We start from the raw sequence: 20473 nt of genomic DNA on the forward strand, positions 1-20473 counted from the left end.
ACGATTTGCCAAGACAGGTGGAGCCAACGGCCAACCCTAACCCTGATCCCGACCCCCCTTCCCAAGTTCGGTCCGCGGGCAAAATAAACACTTTTTCTCACCAAAAAAGTTCTGCCCGTGTGTCAAGAAGGCGGTCAAATACACCAAATCAAATATCGATCTATATTTTTTTAGGCACATCAAATATGCATCTGTATTTATTTATTTGTATTTGGTCATTTTCTTGTATTTGGCTTGGCGATTTGATCTGTTTCCAGCGCTGATTCCGCCCAATTGGACCCAGCGGTTGTCATGAGAAAGTCGGATCCTCTACATTATTGGGTGCGGCAACGAGCGGTTGCATTGGCGGGGGGCGACCGAGCCTTCATGACATTGGCGCTTGCCAACACTGCCTTCCACGATGTCACGTCTTGGAATACTTGGATGCTTGGCGCACAACAGTTGCAACACTTGTCTCCCCAACCTCGTTGGGAAAGAAGGGCTCGTGACAACTGTGCCGGCAAAGGAAGTAACATCCACCGGCATAGGGTCCGCTCTTGATCGAGAGTCACCCATGTTTCACCTACCAACAGAGTCCAAAACAACGAAAGGATTGTGCCCGTTTAGCGCGGATGTGGAGCAGTGAGCCTCGTGACCTCGTGTCCTTTAGTCGCCTTCCTCTTCCATCATCGATACATGTCTGGGCGTTTCACTCCGCCTTCTTCACACCGACCGGCTCCAGTCCATGCCAGCGTGGCATGACTTTTATAGCCGAGTCGTGCTAGCATCGTGAGGCCCCAAAGATATCCCAAGTTTTGTAGGCTCGCCATCGTTTGAACTATTCCCTCATTAGCGTTGACGTTGATACAAAAAGCACAGCGTTTAAGAAGAAAGCCAAAGGTAGTAGGTACGGAAATTCCCAACATGTCGAATTACGCAACCGTTCATACATACCATGGCAAAACTGACAGTCACATCGCAGATCCCATACGCTACAGGCTCCGAAAATGTCACCACCCACAACAGCCCTAGCCATAGCGGCCCGAGCCGCCACCAGCACGGCTACCGCTCTCACCCCCGCCTCCACATGCGACCGCGAAGCCATGGTCGACCTCTCCCAAATGGAAGGTCTTCCCCAAAAGCGGGCATGACAGCCTGCTGCGGCTTGAAACCCGACAACGCGGTGCACATGGCCGGTCCCGACGGGTGCGCGTTGTGGTGTCTGATTCCGGACGAGTTCCTTTTTGAGCAGACCAAAAATGAGGATGGTACGACGAAGAATGGGAAGAGGAGGGATGGGACGGTGGCTGCGTCTGCGATGGAGCAGTGCGTCGAGGACAAGGGCAACGTGACGGGGCCGTACATTACGATTTGGCAGGTTAAGGAGGGGGCGGCGGCGGCGGCGGCGACAGCGTGGTCGGGGAAGATGTCGCTGAAGACGGTGGTGGGGACGGTGGCTTGGGGGCTGGTGGTTGTTGGGTTGCTTGCTTGAGGTTGAGTTCTGTTACGGTATTTGCATGTATTCGGAATTTCTCAGGACCGAGGCCTGTCTGTCAGTCGGTTTGGTTGAGTGTTTTTAAGAGAATACCTACCCTTTTTTTTTTTTAACACTGGCTTCCTTCCCTTCGTAGCCTTGGGCTCCTTCCTGTTGGCCATCGTCGAGCTGGTCTCCTTCTACTTACAGGTGCGCGCCTTCTATGTATCCGTATCGCTACCTTCCCTATAGCGGGACATGTGGGGTATTCACCCCGCAGGGTATGTGTCCGTCGGTCCCGATATTGGCCTTGTTGTGCAAAACTTGAGGGAGGGAAGGAACTTTGATGACATTTTATTTCCAAGTCTGTTGTCTTGATGGTGTTTTCCCAATTTTTTGTCAGGCCTGTACCCTGCTGTGTTATGGCGGCGTGTTAACACATGATCACTAAAACTTTGACACAACCACCAAGTTGTCGACAATGTTAGGAACCTTGAGACACTAGTCTGCTAGAAAGCAATGGCAAGAAAAAAGACAATGGAGCTGAAGACATGCGAAGGGCTTGGCCTCGTAACCTTAGTTAGATCTTACCTCCCCAGTCCACTTGAAGATGTCTCAAAAGCTGTCTGCTCATACCTACCGAATCAGCCAAGCAGCAATTTCTCTCAGCGGGTGCACTAACACTTACACATCAAGCTTTGAAGTCCCGTTCCCACACTCAAGCGCCTTGTCAGTCTCGGCGCGCTAGTTGTATTGAGCTGGCCACAACACCGACTTTCCAACGGATTTTGACAGATTGACCAGATTTAACTGTTTTAATCAACGTACATCAACCGCATCGTATCGTAAATTATCGAAATCTGCACCAAAAAACCAACATTTCAATACTAGCATATTAGCTATCGTTTTATTTAGCGTTTTTATTATTTTTACTATTATTGTAGCCATACAATATAGTGAACTTTCCCAATTCGAACTAACGAACTATCATAAATTTAATATTCTATAACGACGAGCCCATTAAAAATATCGCTATAACCGTTAACGTTTGCGAACGTATAATATATTAATATAAACGTAATTTCAATATTATTAGTAAATTAGTACTACCCTCTCGAACGTCCCAAAATTCTAGGAAGCCCCCTATATAAGCTATAAAAGTATACTTGTAACTATGGCAACCGTTTGTAGTTATTATACTATAATTATAATTAATATTGTAAAGGAGGTTATAAAATTGTTAATATTAAAGCTATCCTTATACTTCAATGAGATTTGTATTTTCTTAGTTAACGAATACGATGTATATATATCGATTAAAACCGTACGGTACTATTTATACTAAGAGCGTTAGAAGAAAAGAAAATTAGCGTTTAAAGCAATATAGTAAGAGCCTAAGTTAGTAGTAAAGTAAATAATAAAAATATTATTATTTATTATAGAAATATTCGTCTTTTACGATAAAATTAATATAGATTAATATAATGGAGTTTATTATATTAGCTAAGCTCCCCGCGGTACTATTGTAATGATATCGAACCGCTTTAAGCGTGGTAAATAATATTATATTCTCTTAACTATATCGGTTAATAGCGTATTTAAAATACTAGTTTTTAAGAGATAAATCAATACCTTAAGGTTTATTAAATAATTGAAAGATCGCCTCCTGCCTATAATTAATCCCTTTCTTAGTTATAATAGTATTTTAATAATAAATAACACGAACTAGTATCTACGTAATGAATTTTATTATATATGTATAGGCGCGGGTATATTATTTTAATATTTACCGTTATATTTTTCAAAATTTAACCTAATCAAAACGTATTTTAATAATTTTAAGAAATATATAAAGCGGGTATATAACAACGAAGGTAACAATAGGATAACTAATAAAAATTTCCTTATTTTCTTCTATCGAATTACTAAAAGTATTAGGTATAGAATATAATAAATCTATAATTATTTTAAAAACGTTAAATTAATTCTAGAGACTATTAATAATATTAATAAAGATTATACGATTCTATACACTAATTAATTAAAAGAATATAAGAAAATTAGTAACGTTACTAAGTAAGGGTAAATAGGGAGGGTAATTAAATAGTATAGGGGGTAATATATAATTTTTATTATAATTTAATACTAGAAATGCTAAAAATACTAAAAATACTAGAAGTACTAAAAGTACTAGAAATACCAGAAGTACATTTATCTATATAATAATGAAAAAAGGGTATTAAAAGTACTAAAAATACTAGAAATACTAGAAATACCAAGTAGAGTACTAATATTTATCTATATAATAATAAAAAGAATATAGAAAGTGCTAAAAATATATAAATTCCCCCTTTATAATTAACATAATCTACTTCTTTTATTATAATTCGTTTCGTATACTATAATCGCTAGCAATAGTGTTGCCCGCTAAAAAGGTAAATACTCTTATAACACAAAATTCGAAGGTAGTAGTATCAGTCGGTCATACTATAAAGTTATACTACGAATTTAGTATATAATAATAATAATTAATTAAATTTATTAATTAGAGGGTAGAAAGTATACCGTAGAAGCTACCTACTTAGGCGATTACTAACTACTTTTATTTAAAGAAGGTTTTAATACGACTCTTTAACAAATTATAGAATTCTATTATAAAGCCTAATTTTATAAACTATTCGACTAACTAGTACCTAAACGCTATAATATCTATAATAGGGGTATTTAATCCTCTAAATACTTTTCGTAGTACAATTAAAAGTTGCAATACCTATACTACTACTATAATCTTCCTGAAATAATATTTCTAATAAAAGGTTTTAAAGAATTTAATAATAAATTCGCTTAGGGTATAATTACGTAGCGGGGGTAATAGTAAAAAGGAGGGAATTAGAGGGGATTTATTTTCGTTAGTAATAAAGGGCAGTATGATTAATAGAAGTATTAAAAGTACAATTAAACGTAAAATAGAGGGTACTTATATAAATATAATAAATAAAGGTAAAGGAGAGTTACATTTAGTAATTAACGTATTGTAATTAGTAGGGTAATTATAAAATACAATAATCTAGTAATAAAACGGCGCGTTTAAAACGGCGTTTAATAGGGTTATTATAATATCCAGTACCGGTATAATAATAATAGAAGTAGCTATAATAGAGGAAGGAGGAGGAGGCAGCGGGAGAATTGGGTAATAAAAGTTATTATATAAAGAGTAATATATTAATTAATATAGCGGGTATAAGTATAGTTGGTATAGGGGGTAATATAGTGCTAGTAGCCTCTCTTTCCTTCTTAATATTATTTGTAAAAGATTTTTAATAGATTCTATACTAGTATTATTATTACTATTATTAATGCTATTAATAATATTAATATATACTAGGAGCTTATTATTACTATATTTCCCGCTATTCGAATTAATACTAGCCACAGCGGTCTTTATTATAATTATGCTTTGAATAATTAAAGTAGGGGGATTTCGTATAGTAGTATTGATTTGAGAATTTTTTCTAGTTTTTTTAGTGTAGACCAAGGGGGTTATTAGAAGTAGAGTGATTCGGATAGGGAGGAGTAGATCTATCGGACCGTCTCTCCCGAATTTTGAAGGTATGTAGTTATATTAGAGATCTTTAGGGATAAAAAGGGTAGTATTCCTCTTTAAGACGAGAGGAAAGGGGGTAAGCAATTTAAATTAGATATTATTTCAATTAGTACAATATATTTAAGCTTCGTTCCCAAAAAGATTTAACCGTTGAATTTATTCGTAATCCCCTACTTAAGAAATTAATTTCTAAATTTATTCCTTTTTCTAGAATAATTAATTTAGGAGTAAAATTCTATTTCCCCCTCCTTCCTTTAGTAATTAATAATTATAAGTTAAAAGTTTTATTCTAATTTCTTCTCGAAATTATTCTTAACCCTTGAATTAGTATTTTATTTTAAGGTTTTGGATAAGTTATACTTTTCTATAGTAGTATATTTTTATTCTATTTTAAATAGTAATAAGGATGAAATAAGTTTTAAACTTTTAATTAAATTAGTTAATACGAATTTGAAAGGTTTCCGGCCGGGACTTCTTATAAATACGGAGGTTATCCCTATAGCCTTTGCGATACTAATTTAAACGCCGGAAGCCGAATAACGAATAATTAATTAATTCCTGTAGTAAAGAAATTTTGTATTCGACTTAATAGAGATTTTCATTCTAAATATATATAAATCTCTATTTCTTCAACTAATTTACGATTTACCGATATTAGTTAATAAGTTCCCTAGCCCCTTCCCCTCTTATAATTAGATTAGTAATAATTAAGATTATAAAACGAGATTAAGAAGAAATTAGATTAGAAAGATATTAATTAGAGATTTAGATAACAAATTAATAAAAAAGAAGTGCGAAAGCTGAAATAAAAACGAGGAGTAAATCCGTTCTTTACTTATTAAAACCTTTTAATAAATAATTATTTATATTTTTTACGCCGAATTCCTCCTCTAATTAATCCGACCCCTATTCGGAATAATTATTATAATATTCCGAATGTTATTTTTAATTATTATGGCGCTAAAAATATTCCTAACTGAAGCGAATTATATTAGTTAGGAAGTAATTGTCGGTAGGTTAAATAGGGGATTTTATTATTTTAGGTAATAATTAATAATAATATTCTAAATGCTACAAAAAAAAAGATTTTTAATTAAGGATTATAAAGACCGAATACTAATAATATAGAAGTATTTATATAAAGAAAATTATTTTAACAAAAGATATTAATTTAATTCCCCTTTAATTATTTACTTTAATATTAGTATTTATTCTATATATTTATTATTTATAAATTTTATAATTATTCCCCCTTTTTATTACCTCTTTACCTCTAATAATACCTTCCTAGGAAATATATTTAATATTACTATTAATATTAAAGATTTATTTATTCCTACCGCTAAAATATTTATTAATGCTATTATGGCCTTCTTTGTTAATAATATTACCTTCGCGCGCAATATTATTTTAAAGAAGAAATTCGATAGTAAAAAGGTTTCTAAATATTTAAAATTCTTCGAAAATAAGGTTGGCTTTTATAATTTCGTTAATAAAGAGGTTAAAATTAATATTTGGTTTTAATAGTATAAGAAAGAGCCTAAGGATATTAATAAGGGTTTCCTCTGCTGCTTTAAGGACGAAGGGATTTATATTTAGGAGGAATTTTTTTAAAGTTTTTAAAATTGCTTATAGAATTAAAGACCCGGAATAGACTAATAATATTTCTATTACCTTAAAGAGGGATAACACATCAGTCAAATGGTAAGATATCGGCGATGCGTTAACGTCATTATTCACTGAGCGGTAGGTGAGCACCGCTACGATAGGAAACGCAGGTGCCGGCCTCGCGGCCGGGCAAGGGGCGGGGGTTTTTATCCGGCAGACGGAAGTATGTACGGTTTTCCCTCCGAAAATAGGTAAAGGACCCCATGCCCATCGGGCGCTTAGTATATAGTTACTAGCATAGGGAATAAGACTACTATCACTATTACCTTAAAGAAGTTTTATAGTAAGTATGTCCTTTATTAAAAATTAAAGATTATAATCGTTATTATTAATTATTCCGCCCTATTCGTTTATTAAATTTTTATTAATTATAAGAATATTAATTGGTTCGTCGTTAAAAATATTTATAAATAATTATATTTCGATATTCGCTATATAATTATTAATTTTGTATATAAATTTAAAGAATCTCTATATAAAATAATTTAAAATAATTTCTTTCAGAAAGTAATTAAACTCATTCATTAAATAGTTTAATAATATTAATATTAACGAGTTTTCTAATTCTAATCATAATAAGTAGGAGATAACTATTAAAAAGAATAAAAGTAAGAAGAAAGTTATTAATTTAAATTCCTCCTTTAATTCTTTTAAAAACGAATCCGTTATAATTAAGAAGGTTAGTACTAAAATTATTAAACTTATTAAAAAAACTGTTATATTTAATAAAAAGGTTATAAAAAGCTTCCCTACTTAAATAGGATAATTAATTATTATTTATATTAATACTTACGCGCCCCTTACCTACTAACTTCCCCCTCTTATTTAATAATTTAATAGTTATTAACTTAATTATATTAAGCTTGCTAACGCCTAAATTAATATTATATCAGCTTTTACCTTTTATAGTATTAAAAGTAATAAAAATAATCGTAACGATTATAATTCCGGTTGCCCATACTAATAAATTTATTATTAATATAGTATTAAGGGTTATTTTATTTACGAATATAAATAAAGAGAAATTAATTATAATTATAATACTATTATTTATAAACGAATTAATCTTTAGAAATTAATAAAAATTATAATTTATAAGGGTAAAGTATTAGATTATAATGACCGCTTACTTGAAAATCTATATGCTTCTATTAACTGTTAAAGCTAATTTAATCATTTAATTCATTCTTTAATAATTATATTTCTTAATTATATTAATTATTTTAAATTAAAAAAATAGGAATTAAACGTATATAAAGTAAATAACCCTAGTAATTCCAATTTCGTTCCTTACTTTATCTTACTTTACGAGGGTATTAAAATATATTAAAAGTAAATTAAAGATTAGTAGTAAGAAATATAGAAAATTACTAATATTAAAATTATTTAAATAGGAATATTTAATAGTCTTTATAAATTTATAACCGAGGTTCGTACTTATATAATTATTTCGTATACTATATAAATTTTAAAGGCTAAAGTAGGTAAATCCTTTTAAATTACCGAATTATCTAATTCTAATAAGGAAGAGAAATAGATTAATTTTTTGTGCAATACTACTATTATTATAGTTAACGAATTAAAGAAGGTCCAAATAAAGGATATTATTATTAATTTTATTACTATTCCCTTATTTGCCCCTATACTCCCCCCGTTTATTATAAAAATATTAAAGAAAGCTTTAAAATAGCCCGGGATTATTTTAAAAGATAAACCCCGAATTAATTTATCTATTTTAGCCTATATAATAGAACTGTTAATAATAATATTTAAAAAAGTTTCCTTTGCTATAAAGAAAATTAGAATAAATTAACCCCTTATTAAAAAAGTCCGCAGAGACCTCTTAGAATAAAAGAGATATACCTTATAATAATAAATTTTTTAAACGTTAAAATTATGATAATTATTAAAGAGATTATAAGGGATAATTTTATCAAATCTTTTTTTATTTATAATTAAATAAAATAATTTTCTAACGTTTTTTATAATATAAATAGTATCCTTAAGCTGGAATTTAAATACTATAATAATACTACGCCTAATAATAGCGTCAAAACTAATAAATGCATCTCTCTTATTTTAAAAATAACGGTAATATAAATTAATAATATCAATATTAAATAGCTAGAATTTATACCCGAAGTAGTAATTAATTTAATAAAAATTATATATAAATGTACTAAATACTTTAATTTAGCCGAAATCTCCTCCCTTTTAAAATAGAATAAATTCAATAAATAAAAATCATTTCCTACTAGGATAATATTTCTTAAGGATAATATTTCTTAAGGATAATATTAAAATTATTAGTAATTAAATTAAATAATTAATTCTTTATTATAAAGAAGGATATAGGTTTACGCTTAATTAATAATGCTTAGCGGATTAATAAAAGTTTTTGGTAAAATATAAATTTGTCCCCAAGTTATAAAGAATTTAGTAAAGGTTTTAAAAAATATAAAATATTATTTTTATTTAATTTTTTTTCTAATTATAATTAAATCCCCCTTAACGAAATTAACCGAAACTTTATAACCTTTTCAACCCCTATTGGCTATTTCCGGATAATAATACTATCCTAAGGCGGTATTAACTTAATTACTTAATTTATAAAAGTAATAATTCGGATATTCTATGACTTAATCTTTAGAATTTGCTCACCCTACTTTAATAATATTTATATTAAGGGCCTTAACACTGATTATCATAGGAAGGTAATTAGTATTAAGGGTATTAGGAGATATACTTTAAAATACTTCATTAATACCGATAAAGTATTATTTAATGTTAAATTAATAAAAGGAACGATTATTACCGTTAAGTCTCAATAATATTAAAAGGAAATAATATTAATAAAGTACCTCTATATATTTGATAATTATACGCCCGTTATTAATAAAGTTATTAAAATTAATAAATAAATATATTATAAATATTAATATAACCGAAAGGGTAAAGAGCTAGAGTAGGTTAAAGCCTTCCTAAATATCGTTAGCTACTATAGGATTTAAATTAAAGCCTTCGGTATTATTACGATTCTTCTATACGGCTTAATTAAAAAAAGGATTAAATAATAATAGATTAAAAACGAATAATTTATTATAGAATATTTTTAATACCTAATTATTACTGTTCTAATTCTAATTACCCTTATTTATAATGACGACCGGTATAAAATAATCTATTTTATAATTAATGCTTCGTTAGAAGGATAGGGAGCTATCCTAAAGTAGATTAGCCTTAATAGTAAAAGACATTTATACCGTTTTAAAATAGGATTTAAATTAACGCGGAAAAATAGTATAATACTACGAAAAGAGAATTTCGGGGGCTTCCTTATACTTTAAAGCGCTTAAGAAAATACCTATTTAATACACGTTTTATTATTAAAACCGACGCTATAGTCCTAGTTCATTAATTTAATAATACTATTAGCAATATCCTTAGTATTTTATTAATAAAATAGATCGCTTAAATTAAAAGTTTTAATTTCAATATCAAATATATTTTTAGTAATAAAAATTCGGTAATTAATAGTTTATTTCGTAAACCCCTTTTGTACGATGAAAGAGGTTGTGTGACGTTTCAATTCTGTATAGAAATCCAGTAAAGAGGCGATATTTTACAATGTAAATATATGTTTGACTGGTTATTGTGGCCAGCTCATCAAAGTCTTGGCAACTGACAAGGCGCTTGAGTGTGGGAACGGTGCCCTATTCTATAGCGGGAAGCCCCACCATGCCCACCGTTCCTGAGCGGAGCGGGTCCGGCGCGCTCCGGACCCCACACGGCGATTCCCCCACACGGCGTTACTAATCGGGATATCAAAGAATAAGATAAGCATTTCGCTAATGCCTATCATGCTTATCGCGATGAGGGGTAGACTTTCTTGCATGTTCCAAGACTTCGATCGTGGGGACTTCCAAGCCGTCGCCCAGCTCACATTGGAAAGAGGATCAAACACTCCGAGCTACGGGAGGAAAGAGCGCCTCAATTCGGCAAGATTTCCGATGGGACAAGAGCAAGGAAGATGGAGGGGAGGGTGAGAATTCTCTTCCTCTTGTCATCTCGTCCAGGTTTCCCTTCCTTGGGTCTTCGCAAGACTTTCCCATCTCGACGTTCACGGCCGCCAGCCTCGGAGGATCTCGATCCTAAGAGGTAGAACTTCTAGTGCTTTTACGTAATCGATGAATCACGCACCTTCGATCCCGGCGACCAGCGAGCAGCGTACGACGACGAGACATAACACGGCTACGACACCCGACCACATCGCCCACCATCAGCCTCAACTCCGATCCGAGCTCACCACCACCGTCCTCACGAGTCACGACCCCCCAAGATGGCCCGCCTCAAACTCCCCCACCTCCGGCTCCCACCACCCCTCTCCTACATCCCCCGCCCCGCCCTCCACCTCATCGCCCTCCTCGTCGCTATCAACTGCCTCGTCTGGGCCGGCGTCGGCATAACCCTGCACTACTTCCCCAAAATGATCTCGCCCGCCGTGCTCTCCTACACCCTCGGTCTCCGCCACGCCCTCGACGCCGACCACATCAGCGCCATCGACCTGATGACGCGCCGGCTGATCGCCTCCGGCCAGCGGCCCGTGGCCGTGGGCACGTTCTTCAGTTTGGGGCATAGCACGATTGTGGTCATCACTTGCATCGTCGTCGCGGCGACGAGCGGCGCGTTGAGGGATAGGTTTGATGGCTTTCAGAGAGTGGGGGGGATCATTGGCACTTCTGTGAGCGCGGCGTTCCTGATTGTGTTGGGGGTGGGGAATGGGTGGGTGTTGTGGAAGCTTGTGAAGAGGTTGAGGGTGGTGTTGAAGGAGCAGAGGGAACGGAGGAGGAGGGTGGAGGGAGGGGAGGATCTCAGAGGGGAGGAGGAGCAGGAGGCGATGAATAATTTGCAGTTGGAGGGGGCCGGGTTCCTGGCGAGGGTGTTTAGGAGGGTGTTTGCGATCGTAGATCGCCCGTGGAAGATGTACCCGCTGGGAGTCCTGTTTGGACTGGGGTTCGATACCAGCTCGGAGATTGCGCTGTTGGGAATTGCGAGCATACAGGCCGTGCAAGGGACGAGTATTTGGTTGATTCTGATTTTTCCGATTTTGTTTACTGGTGAGTTCCGCACTTTGCAAGTTTGAGAGAGAGAAGATGATTGCTAACGAGATGCTACGACAGCCGGCATGTGTATGCTCGACACGACCGACGGCGCCCTGATGATGGCCCTGTACACGTCCAAGGCCTTCTCGAGAGACGTGGTCGCCATCCTGTACTACTCGATTGTGCTTACCGGGATCACGGTCGTTGTGTCGGCCTTCATCGGCGTCATTCAGATCCTGTCGCTTGCCTACAACGTGGCCGAGCCGACAGGGCGGTTCTGGGATGGAGTCGAAGCGATAGGTGATCACTACGACGTTATTGGAGGATGCATCTGCGGCTTATTCGTCGTCGTCGGTCTGGCGTCGGTTGTCATCTATCGCCCCTGGAGGAAGAAGATGGAGGACCGGATGGATGCAAGGAGCATATTGGATGTGGAAAGCCCGGTTGCGTCGCCCGCTGCAGTTGCGGATGGTGCTAGCAGCCCGTATGCCGATAGCCCGGTGGTTACGCCCTTGGAGCGGGTGCCGGAGCGGATTGTTTGAGGGCCGGCGGAATGAAGGGGGTCTTGGCGAGAACGCGACGAAGATGAGAAGCAATTGAATATTTGACGATCTTGACGATCAGATACCGGCCGCATTCGGGACGGGCTGGCAATAAACGACACGTGCATCTACGGGCAGTTTTCCTTCATCAAACCTACCGCCGTCAACATGGATGACCCCAAGACCCTCAGATGCAAACCGCGATAGCGACATTCTCCCTCGCAGTGGCGACGCAAAAGCACACGCGGAGAATTCGTTGGTAGTGCTCGCACGAGAAAGCCCATCAAGATGCCTAGTTGGTATACGAGTCCAGATTCCACGACATGGCTCCGTGAAACGCTTCCCCTCCTTGCAAATCCAGATTGGGTTCATGTCGTGATGGCAATGCCAGCCAGTCATCCCGCAAGATTTCCGCAGATTCGAAGGGTCCGTGTTCCGGTGACACAGCAGAATGTTTTACACTGCCGTTCCGACCCTCCACCCATACCTAAACGCCCCTGTCGCAACCCAGGCAGCCACAACCTCGTGGCACGCATGTCTCACAAAGGCAAAAGGAAGAAAACACCGCCGTCAATCAAAGTTTCCTGTCCTTCCTGGTGCGCTCGGGATGCTGCATCAGCTACATCCTGTAATCTGCCTAGGGCATTCTTCGCCTAGGCACTCCAGGCTAGCTGCACACAAGGTGTGTAACCGCTCGGGTCCATCCGGTATGAAGTACCGGGCCTTGGCTGGGCGGGTTGGCGGGTCGGCGGGCGCGTCGTTCTCGTCCGGTAATTGCGTCTTTCCGTCGGGTTATCGTTTCTTCTAGAAGGGTGTCATATTTGTCAATCCCGGAAGGCGCAAATGCGAGACATCGTCGCCTGCTGTCGGCGTCGCCTTCGGCACTGGGACTGATGGTGGCTGGCATTGGTGCGTGGTATTGATGGCAGCGTGCCGTAGAAGGGGAAGGGAAGGGAAAGAATGGAAGGAAGGGAAGCCGATGATACCTTCCATAGGCAGGCGCTTGCCGGACAACCAAGCCATGTCTGGGGTTCCCGATTCTTCTAACCCGCTCCCATAACAAACCGAGAAAGGAAGTCTCGTGCGAGCGGACGTCCCTTCAACTAACGCAGCAATGATCCTGTTCATGTCTCTTCTGACCCCTCGTCGACGTCCAAGCTTAGCCAACGAAATTCTGAGTCAGAACCTTGATATGCATCCCGCCCCTCCATGAGTCCATCCAACCCCTCCCTGTCTCAACGTTGTTGAACCCGACTTGTCCTCGCACAAAGCCTAGAATGCGTACCTCTAGGCACTCCCCAGTCCTTGCCTGCCTGGATTGGAGACATTGATGCTTTCACTGGTATGCCAGACATATTGGAGCCTGTACACGACACACAATATTGCAAACCACAACGTCAACACAACATTAACCATGAATCTGAACATCGTGATGCCCCTTAATACGACAAGCCTTGTGTCCGGACGGGAGCAACAGAAGGACAAGAACACAATGCAAATGCAGCATATGGGTAGGCGAAGTAACATACCTCATATTCCTCAAGGGATCGTTACATTCTGCCCGGGGCAATATCAGCTTCTGCCAGGCCCAAATTGTGTCGGGGGATGGACAAACTTTGCGTCGGAGAATGGAGAAGTAAAGAGATGCGAGGCAATGTAGCAATATAATCACTCATCGCGGGCAGAATGAAGATAAACCAACATAAAGTTTCCGGCTTGGCGCCGACATTTGAAGCGTCGTTAATTGCGATCCTCAACTGAACAGCAATCCTCAGGAACAGAGATAGAGAATGGTAATCTCGCTGCACCCGTGAAAAGTTCAGCACCCGGTGATGATAAAGAACCAACTACATGCCAAGAAAGGAGTGTGAGATACCAAGAATCTCGATCTTCAACCTTCATGTCGGCGTCAAACACTCGATGATCTTCATGTAAACCTGCAATGGCAATTGACGAATCGCATCCAACTGCACCCCTTACCGAATTGTGCAATCACATTCAGGCATCGGTACCTTATCTCACTCGCGAGCATGCTCATTCAGCTCAGCTCAGCTCAGGTACCAACCCAGTCAGGTACCGACTCACTTCGCCGACCTGGCGACCGCCCACGACCGAACCGAACCGAAGACATCTCACCGCCAGCCTCAGCAAGCCACAAACGTCGATCACTTTCCGATTGGTTGTGATGAGTTCACAACACCCTCGACGCCAGATTGTCGACAACTCGTCAACAAATGGAGGTCCGATGATAGGAGGAGGAAGGAGATGCCACTTTCACATGCATCGATCGTCCACCACACACAGGGCAGCGAAAAGGAAGAAGAAAAGGAAAAGGAAAAGGAAAAGGAAAAGGGGTGAAGATCAACAACGGGAAGAAAAAGCAACGAGAACTTCAGGTACCCGCCATGTCCGGTTGAGCCAGGCGCCTCTTTCGTCAGCGGCATATCTCTCATTCTTGACTTCAACTCTCGAGTTTCGTAGATACCTTAGAGAGTAGCAAAGTGTGAAAGATCTTCATGGACCAAGTCAAAATCCCACTCATATCATTCTAATCACACTCTCACTGCAGCCAACTCGTATCGGTCGGTCCAAGAACTATCTCATCACTCCAACCACCAGCTACCCACATCATCTTCCTAACATTACGTCTACACATATTATGAGCGTGATCGACAATGTAGTCTCTTATCTCATCACATAAACCTGCCCGGTCGGTCTTTTAGTTTCTCATGTCCATCTAGATATCCCTCGTATCGAACATGAACATGAACATACCTACTCGGCCAATTCCAGCCATGTACCCTGAGAAAAACTTGGCGACCGTAAAGCACTGTATACTTCCTTCCACTGATTCTGCAAAGTTCCGTTTCAATGAAGATCATGAGTGATCTGCTTCAGCTCATGCCTCGGTCTGACCAGCCCTGCAAGTCTCACTTGCTTACTTCTCTCAGTCTTAGCACCCTCTACCAGAAGAAGAAGAAGAAGAAGAAGCAGAATTATGAGTTTGGAGAGAAGCAAAACGGCCACTTGAACATGATGTCATGCATGGAAAATACAATGTCATTACCATGTGAAAACTTGAACTCTTTACCCAAGTTTGTCTTGTCGACCGACCTGGTTTGATGACTACCTACAACTGTACTTCTCATTATTACTCGTGTCGCCCTTTATGAGTTTATGGGGAAGTAGTGGTGGCTGGCTCCAGACCCGGTGGAGAAGAAGCGCTAAAATAAAAGCCCAACTTCCAGACCAGGATAACCATCAAAGCAAAGCAAAAACCCGCCCGCATGGCTCAGTGGTAGAGCGCATCACTAGTAATGATGAGGTCGTCAGTTCGATTCTGGCTGTGGGCATTTTTCAATGCCTAATGATCTTCCCTTTTTTGCTGTCCATCTGTGTGACGAACCGTTACAAGCACAGGAGTATATCGCTGGGATAGGTAGAACAACGGTAGTAAAAGCCGAAAGGTACTGATTGATTGTAGAAGCTATTGCTTGCTGAAGAGCCGGTATTCAAGAGGCCTGGGGAGGCCGTCTTATATACTGGCCTTCATGGACCCGTCAATCCGGACCCGTGGACCCGGCCTAAGGACCCGGGCCTTCGGGTCCTTCCTTCGGGTCCTACCTGATTGGTCCCGTTGGTTCTATCTGATCTAGCTTACATAAGGGATCCTTGATTGGATCGTAACAATCTGGTGATGCATGCCATGGAGTCGTGACTCTTTTTTTTTTTTTTTTTTGCTGTTAGTGAATCCACATTCGTAAGTAAGCTCATTCATTGTCCATGTAAACCGACAGACAGGAAAGATGTCACGATTAAAGAACGAAAGGTACCTCTAAAAATTGTGAACCAAAATCAGATAGATGCAGGACAGACGAGACCTGTCATGTTTTCTTAAACCGGACCGGACCCGTGAGCCTGGATCCGTTAGATAGACTGAATCTTGAAATGCTTGCGAATGTGACGGCGGAATAATTCCTCGACGAACAATCTCGCACACAACATTGGCGATGTCTCAGGTTGTGACTCTCGAACAACGAGCTTGGTGATTTCCACTACAAAACGGATGGTATTGATACCAGACGGATATTACCGTCCCCTTAGGCTCTGGCTGAATGTCATCTGGAGATGGGAAGTCAAAACGGAGCAAGGTGTCCATGTGCCTTTGGGTAAAAGTTGCTCTTGGGTTGATGGGAGGGATCATGGGTTCACGCAGGGCTGAAAAAGTTAAAAAGTCTAAAAGTCTAGACCATCCACCTCGAACTGCCCTGATGCCTGCCGGCAATAACATTAACCCATTTCAGCTCCCAGCAAAACATTGGCGGCTAACCATCGCGCGCGACGCTATTGAATCTATTTGGAATGTACGTAAGGTGGCAAAGGACGACTTGGCACGCACGGGTCGAACTATCGATTTTTAGGGGCGACCAAAAGAGGGCGCCGCAGACAAGCTGAAAGTTAGACTAAATGATGAATGTGTATCATATTTTCTCGCTTGGTTGAATGATTGAGTGCATCTTCACATTAGCCCATCTGAGTAGTGTCGTTCTGCACCACTAGTGACCTTGTCGCATGAACCGTGGCTCGCGTGACTTGGGGCCGGGCATCGTTCTGAACGAACAGGCCCTGAACCGAAGGCTCTGACTCTGAGCAGGCTCGGGACAAGCCCTCGATGTCTTGGAGAGGGCTTTTCTCTCTTGATTGAATGAATGATTGAGTGAATCTTTTTCACATCTAACATCATGCATGAGCCAGGGGATGCGGAGACGAGATTGAGGTATTAGGTAATTCGTTCATTAAGTCTTATGTATAGTAGGTAGGTATCGATATCCAATCCTGTGATCCATCATCTCGTCCTTCATGCATGTCAAATTTTGAGGGGGGGATCCAGATCCAGCCCTTGACCTCCTCCTCCATTGCTTCAGCAGACATTCCATCCATCAAGTCCATCAAAGTTCGTTCTCGTACATCCATTGTATCCCATTGATGTCCCCATGTCTTTCCGTGTGACCCGGGTGACCCTGTGACCCGTATCCAAAACCAAAAACCGATCTAGATGTCACCGACATCCAGTTGTAGGTATCCAAAAGTTATTCCCAAACTGAGCCTTCTAACGACCTTTGCAAAGGTCCGGCCCAAAAAGAAGTGAAAAAAACCCATCCCCATTCCATTCCTACCTATCCTGCTTGGGCCCGGAAGCAGCCTACCACTTCCAAGAAGCAAAGATAAAGTAATGGCTGATGTACAAGTTATACGTCGACAAAATGATCAACGGCAGCGTGTTGTACCACTCCATATGGTGAAACCCGACCCGGTAAATCACCGCAGCGGTCATACCACCAACATTGCAAATGGTCCAGAAGGTGCACAGCATGCGCATATGGAGATACTTGTTGCTCTTATGGGCCTTCTTGTCTCCGGACGCAGCCCAGAGGAGCTCGATGCCGAAGAGACGGTCCTTGATGGCGGTCAGGTAGGCGTACGACTGCACGACCATGATGTGCTGGACGTTGAAGCCGTACTTGGCCTTGGCCCAAAACCTAAAAAGGACGGCGCCGTAGATGATGGAGGGGATGGCGAAGGCGAGGTTGTAGTACTTGAAGTACTTGGGGCGGAAGGCGAGGAGGAGGGTACCGGGGATGGGGGAGATGAAGATGCCGAGGGAGACGGCGGAGTAGTAGAGGAGACCTGCAGTAGACGGTTTGGGTTAGCCAACTGTGGTTGGTTGGGAAGGGGGCTAAGGCAGGGCAGGGGTACGTACCACAGAGATAGCACAACTTCTGCATAAAGTTCAACTTGGAAGTCCAGAAGTGCTTGGTGGTCAAGAGAGTGGTGGAACCGCGAGCCCAGCGCATCTGCTGCGAGAAGAAGGAGCGCGGAGTGTTGGGGCAGATACCGGTAGCCAAGCAGAGCGGGACGTACTTGACCTTCCAGCCGCGATCGACAGCGCCAAATCTGTTTTACTGGTGGTTAGCGAGCAGTTCCATGCAGGGGTGAGGCACGGGGGAAGGGTTTGAGAGACTCGAGAGGTCACACACCCGCCGCGCCGTATACGGGATACGGGGTGCATGTCTCACTCGAGGTCTGCCCAACCCTTTGATGAAAAAGAAACTTACCCAGTATGCACATCCTCAGAGAAACCAATTTCAGCAGTACCGCCGACTTCCTCCAACGCGGCGCGCCTGTACACGGCATTACTGCCGACGCAAATCGAGGCACCCCACTTGTTTCTGTTGACCTGAACGACACGGTAGAAAAGCTCCTGGGTAGCTCCAGCGCCCTGCTCAACCCAAGTCTGGTCATCAGTGACCCTGAAGTACTGCGGGCTTTGAACGATAGCGGTCTTGTCATCGGCCATGTGCTCAACGACGAGCTCCCTGAGGAAGTCCGGACGAGGGCAGAAATCAGCGTCGAAGATGGCGAAGTAGTCACCCTGAGTGCGAGAGAAAGCCCAGCGGAGGTTGCCAGCCTTGCGAAGACGGGGGCGGTCGTCACGAACGATGTAGTTGAATCCGTATGATTCAGCGAGCGTACGAACGGCATCCGAAGCGCTATCGTCGAGGACATAGACCTTCATCTTGGCGGCGGGCCAGTCGAGCTTGATGACGTGCTTGTAGGTGTTCTCCAAAATCTCAAGGGGCTCGGAGCAGCAGGGGAGGTAGACGTCGACAGTGGGGGCGGTCTCATCGTTGATGGGGAATTGCTCAACGATTTGCTTGTGGCCATCGTAGTCCCAGTCGCGACCGACGACACCGACGAGGTAGGAGATGATGAGGTAGATGTTGAGGAAGCCGACGAAGACGCCGTACCAGGAGAAGATGGGGGTGCAAATGGCGAAGAGCCACATACCCGCCGAGAGGGTCAGGAAGGAGATGATGCCGAAGATGTAGAGGGGGATACGGTTGGTGTGCACGTAGCTGAGCTTCTCCTCGTCACTGGGCCCGGTAGGGAAGACGAGACCTGGCTCTTCCTTGGGGCAGTAGGTGTCCCGGAAGGCCCCATAGCCGCGCTTGAAGGGATTTCTGCTCTTGCGGGGCGGCGAGTCGGACTTCTCCGGATCGGCGCCGGCAGGGGCAGCGGCAGCCCGGCCCTGCTCGACATCGCCAGCAGGGCTCAAGACACCACCGGTCTTCTCATTAAACTCTTGTTGAGGAACATCTCCTGCTGGAGGAGCAGCGGGGGCAGGAGTCTGTTTACTCAAGGTTAGCTGCTGTACTCCTTGTGAGACCAAAGCACAACGTGGGGTGTTCCCTTACAATATCATCGACAGGTAGTTGTATCTGGGGAGGAGGATGGGCAACAGGAACCGGAGGAGCACGATCGGAAGCAGGAACCACAGGGGCAGGAACCGCAGGCGGTGCTGTAACAACAGGCGAGGGAGGATTTTCCTTTGAAAAGGTCAGTCATCAACATCTGCAAAACATAAACTCGTGGTGTTGTTGCACTTACACTAGAAGGTCTCCTCGAAGGCCCTTGAGATGATGCGCTGTCCGAAGAAGGATCTTGGAAGGGATCTGTGAGATAGCTGTTCCTGTTACCAGCCACGAGTGTGGGCCTGGTATCTTCAGCATGAGGCGGCGCCATGATGTGTGGCTAAAGAGATCGAGATGATCTGGATGGAATGGAAAGAAGGGAAAGGATGATCTGTCTGCACTGCCCAAGACCGTTTAGGGCTTGTGTCTTGAAGATCGTGAACTCTGAAGAAGAAAGACAATCCGAGACTTACGAACACTCGTCGAAGGAGTCATATAAAGGGAAGTTTTGGGAGCCATCCTAGGGGCCCTGCATGCCGTTCCCGGCATCTGCACAAGCGAAGAAGAAAAGAAAAGTCACATCAACAAAAGCCACACGCCCACACACGCCCACCCAAAGACATCGGTGAGTCCATCACTAGAGAAAGACAAGCGGCAAGCCATGAGGCTCAAGACCAGGGGGATCGACCAGGGTACCTGAGCTAGTCGGGGTCAGTGGCGACGATCACTTGCGATAGGGGACAGACACCCCAAGATCCCGACCTCGCAAGATCCCGTCCATGTGGGGGGAGTGAGAAGTTAAAGTTAGGGTAAGTACCTTCATGGCCAGGGGCGGTGAGTCCCATACGGTG

General features: G+C 41.5%; 3 protein-coding genes and 1 non-coding gene across 4 annotated transcripts; 3 read left to right on the forward strand and 1 right to left on the reverse strand.

Moving 5' to 3' along the window:
* Positions 1–893: 893 nt before the first annotated feature.
* On the forward strand, positions 894–1635 carry B0H65DRAFT_77791 (uncharacterized protein). Its single transcript, XM_062831401.1, has one exon. It carries the CDS (start codon positions 935–937, stop codon positions 1469–1471), a length of 537 nt encoding a protein of 178 aa, XP_062676836.1. The 5' UTR covers positions 894–934; the 3' UTR covers positions 1472–1635.
* A 9283-nt stretch (positions 1636–10918) lies between these two features.
* Positions 10919–12513, forward strand: B0H65DRAFT_77827 (high-affinity nickel-transport protein-domain-containing protein). Its single transcript, XM_062831402.1, has 2 exons — positions 10919–11842; positions 11906–12513. The coding sequence occupies exons 1-2, from the start codon at positions 11065–11067 to the stop codon at positions 12367–12369; spliced, it is 1242 nt and encodes a 413-aa protein (XP_062676837.1). The 5' UTR covers positions 10919–11064; the 3' UTR covers positions 12370–12513.
* Positions 12514–15650: 3137 nt separating this feature from the next.
* Positions 15651–15722, forward strand: B0H65DRAFT_t468. Its single transcript has one exon. It is a non-coding gene; the product is annotated as a tRNA-Thr (tRNA).
* A 1735-nt stretch (positions 15723–17457) lies between these two features.
* On the reverse strand, positions 17458–20172 carry B0H65DRAFT_77873 (nucleotide-diphospho-sugar transferase). Its single transcript, XM_062831404.1, has 5 exons — positions 19819–20172; positions 19626–19757; positions 18486–19558; positions 18131–18324; positions 17458–18057 (listed from the first exon to the last, which is right to left on the reverse strand). The coding sequence occupies exons 1-5, from the start codon at positions 19951–19953 to the stop codon at positions 17573–17575; spliced, it is 2019 nt and encodes a 672-aa protein (XP_062676838.1). The 5' UTR covers positions 19954–20172; the 3' UTR covers positions 17458–17572.
* Positions 20173–20473: the final 301 nt, after the last annotated feature.

The sequence above is a fragment of the Neurospora tetraspora genome (assembly GCF_033439725.1).
Source record: "Neurospora tetraspora strain CBS 560.94 chromosome Unknown B0H65scaffold_10, whole genome shotgun sequence".
Classification (NCBI taxonomy): Eukaryota; Fungi; Ascomycota; class Sordariomycetes; order Sordariales; family Sordariaceae; genus Neurospora; species Neurospora tetraspora.